Source organism: Ambystoma mexicanum, chromosome 8 (genome assembly GCF_040938575.1).
Source record: "Ambystoma mexicanum isolate Mex_15411 chromosome 8, UKY_AmexF1_1, whole genome shotgun sequence".
NCBI classification, from domain to species: domain Eukaryota; kingdom Metazoa; phylum Chordata; class Amphibia; order Caudata; family Ambystomatidae; genus Ambystoma; species Ambystoma mexicanum.
Genome location: NC_090929.1, coordinates 61,436,604 through 61,450,022, shown reverse-complemented (window position 1 = coordinate 61,450,022; position 13,419 = coordinate 61,436,604). Strand labels below are relative to the sequence as shown.

At 51.0% G+C, this 13,419-nt stretch overlaps 1 protein-coding gene across 3 annotated transcripts in view; it reads right to left on the bottom strand.

The window, feature by feature from the left end:
* NUP214 (nucleoporin 214) overlaps positions 1 to 13,419 on the bottom strand; it is a 1,006,718-nt gene that overhangs the window by 676,010 nt on the left and 317,289 nt on the right. For all 3 annotated transcript variants that reach the window (XM_069609281.1, XM_069609279.1, XM_069609280.1), the window contains exon 15: positions 575 to 670. In XM_069609281.1, the coding sequence (XP_069465382.1) occupies positions 575 to 670 (96 nt within the window). The remainder of the gene's footprint in view (positions 1 to 574; positions 671 to 13,419) is intronic.

The following is a 13,419-nucleotide window of genomic DNA, read 5'->3' as shown; positions in this document are numbered from 1 at the left end:
GAATGCGGATTTGCTCATTATTCTGCATAGTTCTGTTAACTTGCAGTTTTCCGCTATAAAAAGACGTAACTTCTTTGGGTGGGGTGAGCTCCATGCTAGTTCGGTTCTATGAAACCATCTCATACCTTTTGCATGTAATAAACCTTTGTTTTCCTTGCAAATGGTGCCTTATTTATTTGATCTACCTGTAATTGTTTTTGTCGTTCGGGTTTTGGGTCATTAACCCTACACAACCAATATCAGGGAACCCGTTCCCAGTCAGCAGATACAGAGAGATCTCCAGCATTAAGGAACACAAAATATCACCAGCCACTAAAAACTGCAGATACTGAGGCTCAGTAGTCTAAGAGGAGAGCAGCTAAGATAAGTGCAACTTTTCAAAATACAAAATGAATCTACTGTGAAACCGTGTAGGTGTTTTGGATCTTTAAACTATTTTAGATTCTTGGAGTGACTCCTTAAAGAACTGCGTGATGCAATAACAAGGAGTACAACGTGTATAACATCACATGCCAGCACACTAGAAACGATATGGGTTGCACGGAAATGCACTGCTCACATGTTTTTCCCTCACCTCCTCTCTGATCCCAACCAGGACAGGGTTCGAATCTTTCCACTGATGGACGGTGTTTTCTGATACAGAGGTCGTCACAGACTGCACTTGTCGAGCCTAGGCACAAAAAACAGTAAGGCGATATGACATGAAAAACACAAATTTAATATTTCTAGTGTACCAAAATGAATTAAAAGTGAAATACAATCACATTCGAATCCAAACAGTTTTGCATGAAAAATTAACAGTCTTTGGCACAATGTTTTAGGTGGGTTTTCAGAACCGCTGCTGGTGTTGTGTTCTGAAAAGCGAACCTTAGGGGGCCTGCAAAGGTTTACTGCAAAAGGCAAAACAAACTCTCAAAAGACTGAGCTGTAAGGCTTAGATCAAGGAGATCTGGAGCTATGTGTGAAGTACAGTTGATGTACACAAGAGTTTGCCAAGCAATGCATTGGCCACACACACAAGAGTAAAAATTCACTTAGTTAACAGAAGTGATTAAGCGAGAAGGAACACAATACTTAGCTGTAACTATTGTTCTCCAGCATGGGTCTGGCATGGATTCACATGCTCTTTAATATTCCCTGTCGTCAGGCCCGGAATCCTCGGTAAAAGAAAAAACAGTTTCACTTACAAACTGTCTTTCTACTATAAACCAATCACTGTGCTCTGGGTCATACTGCCCTTAGCCAATGACTGCCCTCTACCTAAGCCCCTCCTCCGGCAGCCATCTTCAGATTTGATAGCACGTAAAGTGGCAGTATGACCAAAAAGAGGGGAGGGAGGGAGGATTTGCATGTGAATCCACGCAACACCCATGCTGGAGAACAATAGTTACAGGTAAGTAACTTGTTCCTTCTCCAGTATGGGGGTCCGGCATGGATTCACATGCTTATGAATAAAGAATACATAGCAGTACAACATTACACAACTCCGGGAGGTGGCAAGGCTCAGCAGAAGCAAATACTTGTACCACCCGAACAGGCTCACCTTCAAGCGAACAGGTTGCTTAGCACTACTTGGCCAACTCTGGTCTCCTCTCTGGAATCCCTGTCGATGCAGTAGGATCTTTTGAAGGTATGTGTGGACCTCCATGTAGCAGCCCTGCAGATGTCCAGCAGGGGCCCACCAGACAGGAACGCTGTCGTCGCTGCGATCGCTCTGGTGGAATGGGCTGTCGCACGGCCAGGCAGCGGTCGGTTTGCCAACCGGTGACAGTGTGTGATGCAGCCAGAGAGCCACCTGGAGATGGAAGGCTTGGACAAGGCCTTCCCATGGTTCACAGTACCAAAGTTCACGAATAATTGAGATGTCTTCCGGAAACACTTAGTGCATGTCACATAGAACTTCAGCGCACGAGTCACACGCAGCAAGTGCAAAGTCCTTTCAGCCAGCAAAAAAGGTTTTGGAAAAAACACAGGCAACACCAAAGGTTCGTTGAGGCGGAATTCCGACAGAACCTTTGGCAGGAGGGAGGGGTGCGTCCGCAGCACCACCCTTGTGTCGTGAAGTCAGATAAGCCGGTCAAGTGGCACAGCGAGGAGAGCGCTTGCTTTGACACCCGTGCAGAGCTTGCTAACGCAGGTTCGAATCCCGGCAAGGCCAAACTCAGCCTTTCATCCTTCTGAGGTCGATAAATGAGCACCACACACCGTGGGTAATAAGCAGCGCTCAGATACCTGAGGGTTCGTAGCGCTATATAAATGCCAAATTATTATTATTATTATTATTATTATAAGGCTGTTTGCAGGAAAGGGCTTGGATCTCACCTATCCTCCTGGCAGAGGTGATGGCCGCGAGAAATGCTGTCTTCCACGAAAGAAACGAGAGGGGCCTGATGCATAGGCTCGAAGGGAGCCCCTATGAGCCTCGTCAGCACCATGGTGATTTCCCACGCTGGGGCTGGGGCCTTCACCGGAGGGCACGATCGAAACAGTTCTTTGAGGAACTCCTTGACCAGACAGTTGGACCAAAGAGAAGCCCGTCCTTGAGACCTGGTGTAGCAGGAGATAGCTGCGAGATGCACCTTGATAGAGGCGTGCGCCAGCCCCACCTTGGCCAAGGACAAGTACGTAAGGATCTGCGGAGCAGAGACCCTCAAAGGGTTGATCTTCTGCATCATGCATCACGTTGCAAAATGTTTCCACTTGTGCCCGTAGCACTGAAGAGTCGACAACACTCTGGCCCTTGCAAGGACCACCCTGCAGTCCACCAGCAGCTTGTACCATCTCAACTCGAAAGCTGCAGGAGTCAAGCCTTCAGGTTCAAGAATCCTGGGTTGTGATGTAGGATTGCGCCTCCTCCTCTGGTGAGCAGATCAGCGACCACCTGCAGCTTGACCGGGGCAACGCTGACATGCTAAGAAGTTATGGGTACCAAATCTGCCTCGGCCATGCCAGGGTGACGAGGATCATCCTGCATCGGCACCGTTTGAGTTGATTGATGACTCGCAGCACGAGAGGCAATGGGGGGGGGGTGAGTAAAGGAACAGGCCTTCCCACAGGAAGGAAAACTCATCCCCCATGCTCCTCGGCTGGCGGAACCTGCTGGTGGAACTCTGGCATTTGGAATTCGTTGCCGTCGCAAACAGACCGATCTGGGGTCTGCCCCATTTCTGGAAGAGGCTGTCCACTTGACCCCATCTTGTGGCAAGAGCGCAGCTCCCTGCTGAGGGAGTCGGCGATGGTGTTCTCGACTCCTGCCAGGTGAAAAGGATTGAGGAACTCTTGGGCGACAGCCCAGTGCCACAAGTCCTGCGCCTCCCTGAAGAGCGCCGTGATCTGGGATCCCCTTGCTTCCTGATGTAGAACATCGTGGTGGTATTGTCTGTGAAGACACTCACCATCTTGCCCTTGAGGGACGGAAGGGCCCAGAACATTGCCCACAGCTCTAGGACATTGATGTGGAGATCCCTCTCCTCCAGGAGCCACAGGCCTTTGCCGTGGAGACATCCGGTGTGGGCACCCCATCACTCCAGGGAAGCTTCCGTGGTGAATGTCTCCTGGTATGGGGGGTTTTGGAAATCCATGACCCCGGCGATGTTGTAGCGCGTGTCCCACCACCTTATCGCGTGACAAAACTCCTTGTCGAGAACAATCCTGCCTGCGAAGCTTCCGGACACCTGGATCCACCGAGCGTCCAGGAATTCCTGAAGGGGTCACACCCACAACCTGCAGAGTTGGATCAGGTAAATGCACGACGACATCATGCAGAGCAGTGACTTGATGGTCAGCACGGTATGGGTCTTCAGTGCAAACAGCCGTTGCACCTTGCCCAGCATGGCCGTTATCCTCCCTTCCAAGGGGGCCGCGCCTCTGTGTGTTCGACGGCTAATTCTCTTGGCTTGGCGCAGATGAGCCAGTCGTCAAGGTACGGGTACACAAGTATCCCTTGTAGACGCAGGTGGGCCGCCACTTGCGCCAGATACTTCATGAACACCCTGGGCGCCGACTTCAGTCCGAAAGGAAGGGCCTTGAATTGCTAATGTCTTGCCTGTACCACGAAGCGCAGGAACCTCCCATGCTTCTTGTGCATGGGGACGTGGGGGTATCCGTCCTCCAGATCCAGCGACGACAAGCAGTTTCCTTCGTCCAGTTGGCCGAGCATGTGCTGCAAAGTGACCATCCCGAATTTTTGTGACTTGAGATATCGGTTGAGGCACCGCAGGTCTAGAGTGGGCCTCCAGCCCGCGGTCTTCTTTACCAAGAATTATTTGGAGTAGACTCCGGAGCCCGAGAGTAGCTTTGGATCCAGCTCCATCGCCCCCCTTTTTTAGCATGGTTCGTATTTCCTGCAGGAGCTGAGGGATGTGCTGCTCCTGCCGGGCCAATGGTGGTATCCACTGACACTTCTGCTGGAACTTTACAGTGTGTCCGCGGGCGAAAGCATCCAGCACCCATCGGTCGGTGGAGATCTTTTCCCACTCGCTGACCAAGCCCGGCAGTTGGCCTCCCACCGGGGTGCATGGGTGGGGGCCCGACGTCCTGGCCAGTTCAATCTTGCTTCGGGGCCTGCGTGCCGCTTGGGAGCGACAACATCGGCCACCTCCACCGAAAGCCTTGGAACGGTCCGGGTAGGCCTCTTGGGTCGTGGACCGGGAGGGTGGACGATACGAGGAGGCCCCTCTGCTGAACCCCTTCGACGATCTGCCCGATTTTCTGCCAGAGGCACGAAGGGATGGACAATGCTGCTGAAGAGCGCCCAGGGCACGGGCCGTCTGTGTCCGTCGTAATGGCCTGCAATGATTCGTCAATGGCTTTTCCAAAGAGGTTGTCCCCGAAGGGCATGTCCAGCACCCTCGCCTGGACCTCTTGATGGAAGTTGGTGGCCTTCAACCAGCCACAATGGCAGAGGCAGACACCGTTCTCCATCTGTCGGAACCCTGTGTCCCCGAAGTCCAGGGCCACTTGATGGCATGGTCCAATGCCACCTCCCTTCCTGGAGGATCTCAAGCTGGAAGAGCTCTGAGGCTCGGGCAACCATGGCGTGGAATGACGCCAATTCGTCCGGGGGAGAAGCCCTCGGTGGTGGAGAAACGCCACCACCTGTGTTCGCTGTGTCCGTCCCTGTATCCCTGGAGGGAGGGTGAGAGGGGGGGGCAATGTGCAGCGGTTTATGATGCGGGTAGGGTGCCGCTTTCTCTTCTTCGCAGGCGGTGGGCCCAGTGCCACCGGTGCCGGAGGTGCAGTCGGCATCCTCTTCTGGATTTCCGACACCAGGTTGTGGAGAGTTGAGAGGATGTCCAGCGACACGTCCCTGGGAGGTGTCAGGGGATGGCTTGCTGGGCCCAGCGCCCACGTTGTCATTCCCGCCGCCGTCGTACCCCTCGGATTTTCCGCCGTCGTCATTCCCCACGTCCTCCAGGACCGTGTGAATGGACACCAGGCCCTCCCTCATCCGAGGAAGAAATATCATGTGCTGGAGCATCCTGAGGGGTCAACTCGGGCTTAGGGATGGCATCCTCTTTTTCTCCACCGGCTTGGCAGAAGCCTCCCGCCTAAGGGGTAGGCCCAATCTGGGCGCCACCGGGTCAGCTCTTTTCGCCTTCGAAAGGGCAGCCGCCACCAGCTTGATCGCCGAGGAGGACTTTGTCTGGACGACCTGGGCCTTCAGGAGCAGGTCGGACACCTTTCCCTACGTGTCGGCTTCCCTGGGTTAGCAGATTTTCTCTTCGAGGAGTAGCTGGAACGATGGCTGGAGATGGAGGAAGATGGCAAAGATGAATGTGCCCTGCCCGTCGCGGGACCCGCTTGTGCAGCGACCCCGACGGAAACAGACTTGCAGTGCTTGGCCTTGTCTTGGGCTCCCACGGATGGAGCACCCTCAAAGGACTTAGAAGCCTGCTCTTCAGACCGGCCAGTACTGGGTGAGGCATGGCCCTACTTGCCGCACGGGGTAGAGGCCTTGGCGTTGAGCGACGCCGCCAACCTACTGTGACGATCCTTGACGGTGCGCTTGAAGAACCAAGGCAGATTTCACAATCCGCTTCCCTGTGGTCCGGATGGAGACAGAGGCACTGGGCCGGTTTGTCCTCCACAAACTCATTCCTCAATCCAAAGCTGGAGCAGAGCTTAAATAGGGGGCCTCCCTCCTTCCCCTCCAACATGCTCTGGCGTGCGCTGTAGACCCGATGGCCTTCTGGAATCTTCGATGAAACTTGACGATTCTTGCCCATGAGGGGCGTTGAAAGATGCCGACAAACGGATCCCCGCTTGCGGGTCAAACGGAAAGAGAGCACACGGGCCCTATTTAACAAAAATAGAAACTTCTTTATCGAAAAAGCAGGAAAATGTAGAAAAGCTCTCATAGTAAAACAAAAGGACTCCCAACACTTGAACGTGCAGTAAAAATCAGAAGATGGCCACCAGAGAAAAGGCTTAGGGAGAGGGCAGTCATTGGCTGGGGGCAGTATGACCCTGGGCTCAGTGATTGGTTTATAGGAGAAAGACCGTTTGTAAGTGAAAGTGAAACTGTTTTTTTCTTTTACAGGATTCCCAGCCTGAAGATAGGGAGTATTCATGAGTATGTGAATTCATGCCAGACCCCATGCTGGAGAATATTACAAGTACACAATCATAGTTAGGCGTCCAATTGGGGAACCAACACCACGCTTTAGAGGAGAGCGAGCGCGCGAGCAGCGAGCGCGCGCACAGAGAGCGCGCGCACAGAGAGCGCGCGCACAGAGAGCGCGCGCACAGAGAGAGCGAGTGCGCGCACAGAGAGAGCGAGCGCGAAAGAAGAGCGCGCGAAAGAAGAGAGCGCGAAAGAAGCAATGTTAATCAAGTTATCATTGGCCTTAAATGTTTGTAAGGTAGCACCAGTACACATTAACTAACCTTAAGGAGTTCAACCCTATGCTAAGAATAAGTGCACTACATAGTTCAAAATAGGTTTTGGCTATTTGAGGGCGTTAAGAGTTAGCCAAACTTCCATTATAGGAAGCAATGGGCTCAATGAGGCTGGCAGGGACGCTACCTGTAAGCTTCAGCGACCCAACTGTTCCAAAGACCACCAGGTTGTGCTCAGCATGATGATGAACTTTGGCTTCTGATGCCAAAACTTTGGAGGAACCACAGGATGCCACAGAGCAGACAAGCAAATTAGGTGACGCTGCACGTCTGTAAGCTTGAAGACACAAGACCATGCTCCAGCAAGGCTCCTCTTCTTTGCAGCGAGCAGAAAAAAAGGTTTTGTGAGAACCCATGAGTGTTGCAATTTTCACAGCACTAGGATAAGTGAGATCGGCCAACAGGAAATGTCCCCTCTTCGGATGGAGGATGACAGCTACCGGCCAACAAAATGTCAAAGCTCCAGGATGACCACCTCAGCGATGCAGTCCTCTAAACTGGTTAGGCTCACCAGCTCAAGGGGAGAAGGCAGTGGAAGGCCTACACTGTTCATTAAAGTGGAGGGCTTTGACTTCCAGTAGAGGGCTTGGGCAATGGATGTCCCAAGCAGAAGTCTTCCAGCATCCCTCTGCTGCCTTTTGGATGTTACACACTTGGCTCATGTGGGAAATTGACTGGCCCTGCACCCTCTCCCAATATGTTAAATCCTGGTTGTGGAACATCAACTCGCCTATCAGGAGACTTGCTAAATTCAAACTTCTGGCTGGCTGTCTGTTAAGATGGATTTCCAGAATCAGCCCTGTGGACAGATAGTGAGAGGCCACCCTATTCTGATGAATATGAACAAACGCTATTGTCTAGCCAAACTTTCTGCATAGTGTGACTGGACAGCAAGGCTTAGATCTAGGATGGCGTGAAAGCGGTGAAGTTAAGCACAAAGCACTGTTAATAATACAAGTTAAGCAGAATGTATAAAAGTACACTTATTTATGTAGGCCTTCGACAACTATTATCAATTTAAAAACTACAGCTAATTAATACAATAAAATATTCACTACTAATATATTTACTTTACAAAAAAGGTAGCAGGCGCCCCTCTCTAGGAAGAACATGGCATGATGACCTGTTCTGTGTTTTTTCCCCCCACTTTGAGAGTCCGCAGCCATCGCTTTTAGCTCACTGTACCTTTCACAAAGGAGGAATATTATATGTACTTTCACCTTGGTGTGCTCCAAGAGCACTGACACTTCACTTTTGAATGCAGTTAGGAATACTAAGTATAGTAAAGCAATTGAATAAAGAAATTGAACCATGTAAGTAACGAAGACGTGAATGAAGACGTTCGCAAACACCATACAAAACCTTAGAATGAAGGTGTCATGCCTGCGCCAAGGGCGCATACATTGGCAATCAATATGGACAAATGGTTATTCATTTATCTACAGAAAACTCCTGGATCTACCGCTATTCACTATTTGGACTTTATTTCCCATTTGCAAGACTTTGGTGCCTTTTTATTTTTCCCAGAAAACTACACTTACCATAATGCACTTGGCTATAACAATCCATTCCTGGCTATTCCTATTTTTCTTTATCAGAACTACAATCCCCAGAAGCCCTAGGGATTTGCTCTGCTCCCACCAGCTCAGGAACAGAGAGGGAGGTGGCCGATTGTCTGCAGGTGTGCTGAGCCAGGTGCAACCAATTAGCCTGCCTCTGTGCTGGGCTGGGCAGTATAAAGGCTGCTGCCTGCGAGAGCTCAGTCTCTTGCATTGAGAGTCCTTCCTCCACCTTTCGCGAGTGTCTTCGGATCCTTGTATGCTGTTTATCCTCACTCCTGCTTGGACCCTGCCTTACAGCTTGTTACACCCTGCTGCCTACAGCCCTAGCCTTTTGGGCTTCCTGCCTTGTTGCTTGCTCCACCCTGCTGCCTCCAGTCATTGCCTTCCAGGCTCCCTGCCTCTCAGCCCTGCTCCTCTGGGCTCTCCACACGGCAGCTGATCACGCTCTGCTGCCTTCCAGTCTCCGCCCTTGCCCTGCCGGGCTCTCCACCCTGCAGCGGATCACGCTCTGCTGCCTTCCAGTCTCCGCCCTTGCCCTGCCGGGCTCTCCACCCTGCAGCGGATCACGCTCTGCTGCCTTCCAGTCTCCGCCCTTGCCCTGCCGGGCTCTCCACATTGCAGCGGATCACGCTCTGCTGTCTTCCAGTCTTCGCCCTTGCCCTACCGGGCTCTCCACATTGCAGCGTATCACGCTCTGCTGCTTTCCAGCCTTTGCCCTGGTCCTCTGGGCTCCCTGCTCTGCAGCCTCCTCTCTCCGGCTGCCTTTGCCCTTGTCCTCTGGGCTCCCTGCTTGCAGCCTATCTCACACCGGCTGCCTTAGCCCTTGTCCTTAGGGCTCCCTGCTCTGCAGCCTGCCTCTCTCCGGCTGCCTTTGCCCTTGTCCTCTGGGCTCCCTGCTTGCAGCCTATCTCACACCGGCTGCCTTAGCCCTTGTCCTCAGGGCTCCCTGCTCTGCAGCCTGCCTCTCTCCGGCTGCCTTTGCCCTTGTCCTCTGGGCTCCCTGCTTGCAGCCTATCTCACACCGGCTGCCTTAGCCCTTGTCCTCAGGGCTCCCTGCTCTGCAGCCTGCCTCTCTCCGGCTGCCTTTGCCCTTGTCCTCTGGGCTCCCTGCTCTGCAGCCTTCCTCACTCCGGCTGCCGTAGCCCTTTTCCTCTGATATTTCTACCTTACCGTCCCACTCTTGTGGGCTTACTCCTTGCCTTCCTGCTCCTCTGAGCGCTCCACCTACCTTTCTGTCCTCTGCTATCATATCCTGTTACTCGACTTTCCCTTCCTATCCTTCTGCTAGTTTGCTATCATCTCCTTTCCTGGATTTGTCTGTTGTATCTTCTCTTGTACTGTTTGTAGACCCTTTGTACAGAGCTTGTCTGCTGGTTCCCATCAGTCAACCTCTGCCCCTTCCCTTGTCTCGTTTCAATATCACAGACACCCATAGCTGCTGTTCCAAGTTATGAGCAAACAGCGTGGGACTCTGTTATAGCAAACTGTGCAGAAGGCTAGAGTATTTCCAAGGTTCGTGGAATACTCTTTTCCTATTCTGCATACACCCCAAGAGGGTATTCACTCTATACCTTTTCCCGTGCTACTCTTTCCTATTCTTCACTCCCTTTCCTTTCCGCGGTGTGTGTTCCTATCTGTCCACTTTATTTCAACACCCAAACTCGTCTGGGTGTCTTGTGCCACTCGTATTAGAGTGCCATCCGTGACAGAAGGCTCTAACCTTAAAAGGTCCTTCCCTAGATAGAAAAGAAGGGACTCAGTGCCCTTAGAGTCACAGATCTCAGTAAAATTATTTTCAAGAGGCTAGGTGTCTCTGGCCTGAGCCAATAAGTAGTTGCAATTGTTTCAAAGTTCAGCAAAAGCAAGTGGAAAGCCCTTACAAGACCCTTTCCCAATCCAACCATCCCAGGGGAGACCCAAGGGAGGATACTAGGCCAGAATACCATACTTCAGGGCTAGGATTTTACACCCAAACCACCCAATGGAGACGCGGGAACAGCAAAACAGGTACGTTTACTGGCCCCATGTACTCCAATTCACTCAGGGACCACCATAGAAGTTACTGAAATCGCTGGGCCTTCTGGATTCGGGTCTCGGTTCTGTTGGAGGAAGCCCAGGGGTCACTGGTGCAGAGCTCTCTTCAGGCATCAGATTCTTGGGTGTGTCTAGTCCAGTTACATGTTGGACTGGATTCCGGACAGCTAGATACACAGACTTCAGGACCACCACTCCGGCGACAACCTCAGGGGACTCCCAAGACATGATGCAGGCAGTGAGCAGCAATGGCCACTTGAACAAAATGGTAGACGACTATCTCCATGGCGAAGACAAAAACTGGTCATGCAAAGCCCCTCTTTGTAGCCGGAGAGCTGAAACATCAGGGAAATGCTTTATGCTCCATAACCCGAGAATCTGCAGAGTCTCAGGGCTCAATTTAAAATGGCGACCACTGCAGTGAAGTAGCCCAGGAGTGCGTCTGGCTAGCCCACAGGATGGGTCCCAAGCGGTTTTGAGTGCTTTCAGCAGCTGATCTTCGAACAGGGGTCTGCACTAGTTGTTCCCCATCGGTCCAAGGATCTAAGCATCAATGAAGGTCTTCGCCAGGCAAATGAAGAAAGGGCTGATGATGTTCTTCCAACAACGAGTTTCGGGTCTGCAGTGGAATGCTCTCTTTCACAGCGGTCTTGGCTCCAATGATGAACTGAAGAACAGTTGTACGAGTCCGCCTTTCATCCAGGATATGGGCTGGAGTTGCCCCAGCCCACCAACAGCAATGATCTGCTGTTAGAAATTGGGGTCAGGGAGACATGTTTGCTCAGCGTAAAGTGTGCACTAATCAATGCTTGCTCATCGCACATGCACCAGATATCCGACCTCATCACCACCGACGACGACTTTGAGATGTTAGCCTTAGCCATTAGCGAAACCTGGCTTCATGCTGCCGGCCCTGCCCTCTCCATCGCCCATACACCTAACTATGCCATCCTCAGAAAAGACAGACAGAAAAAGGCAGTGGAGTAGCCATCATTTACAAAGACTCCATACCCTTCCATCATATAACAAACCCCTGCCAAATGGCCAGTCGCTCACTGCCAAGATTTCTCCATCTCCCTCCACATCATTTACTAGCCACCTTGACCCATCACCTCCTTCACTTTGCTTGCAGCTATCAACACACTAGCCCCTCTCTAAAAGCTCAAAGAGCTTTAACCCTTGGGTCACCCGTAAGCTACTAGCCATGCGCCCCAAGAAGCAGGCTAGATAAGCTATCTGGCGCAAACACCCCTTGGCGGAGAGCAAAACCTGCTTCACAATCCTCTCGAGGGACTACAAAAGAGACACCGAGGCAGCGGCCTACAATAATGGCATCACAGCTGGTGTATCGAGTAGGGATGTAACGGTATTACGGTATACCGTTAAAGATACCGTGAACCACTTAATTGAACAATAATAACCGTCACATTGTTTATACCGGTATACCGTTCATACCGTTAAGTGTGCTTTTCAATCTGATTTGGAAAGGCTGCAGTAAGCAAGTGCTGTGCAGTCTTGGTCTTGCAGTCTTGGTCTTGCAGTGTTGGATGTGCCGTCTGCCAAGTAGTTTCAGTTGGAGCAAATCTTAAATGCCATTCCATAAACCACACGTGCCCGACACAAAATCAATAGGTTAGCAATACGAAGAATAAATACAGTGCCAAGAAGGAAAAGGGTTTATTTTGGGTTGGCGGCTTTGAGGTTTATACATTTATAATGGATAAAGTTTTCTCAACATATGACAATGGGGGATTTCCCTGGTTCCATCATTGAATTTACATATAATAAGTCACACTGCGAAATGTACTCATCTCTGTGGGTATTCCCTGCTGCCATACCAAGGTGTAACATGTCCGTGATTACTGAACACCAATTGGCCCGCAAGTAAACTAAAGGCTGTAACGTAAAGAGAGTGCGTGTTCGTGTGTATGCGCACAAGCGTATAATACCATCAGACTCCATTGATCTGTGGCATGCAGGTTATCAAAATGGCAATATGTTCACCAGTAGCCAGTGGGGGGGCTAAAAGCCTAAATGACCACTTAAGAAAAGCCATTCAGTTTGCTTTGCCAGTTGCAGCAGGTCTCCCCCCCCCCCCCCTCCTCCTCTCCACACATGTGTGAGTTTGGTGGAAGCAAGGGGTGGCATTTCAGTGGAAAGTATGTTGAAAAGCCCAATTCTGGCCCTTGGTGCCTGGTTTTGTTTGTGATGATAAATCTGACAATGTATGACCTTTTAGAAAATATTGGTTAAGATTAGTTAACTCCACCTGCTATACCGCGATAACCATGATATACCGTCATTTGGCAAGAAGGTTATTGTACCGTCATAAAACTAATACTGTGACACCCCTAGTATCGAGCTCCCGGGAACGCTTCATTATTGTACGTGAATTGGAATCTCTTGCGCCTTCCACTTATACTGTGATAAAAACGACAGTGTGGTGAAGTTCAAAAAACGCTCTCCTCACCAAAATTGACCATGGACACAAAATCCAGCTTAAATGGGCTTCCATCAGCTCCAAATCCCTGCCAACCTCCCTCCACCCCCCCACACACACACACCCACAGCCCTCTCTCTTCGAGTTTCACCCAGTCACTGAAGCCGATGTGGCCAACATCCTAAAAAGCCTCAAACCTTCCCGCTGTAGAGGCGACATCTGCCCCGCACCTCTCAAGGAATGCCGAGACATACTCCTACCACCACAAATCACAGCCATCATCAATGCCTCCATCGTCACCATATTTTTAATGGAAGGGCTTACTTAAGGGCTGTCCAGTCATGGCTAATCATAAGTGATGCGAGATTTCCAGAGATAAATCTGACATTCAAATGTGTACCTCCCCGAGACGTGACAAGAACATATAAATTATTGAAGTGTACCTACAGAGGGGAATGATTACATGTGCAAGGTATAAAGAGG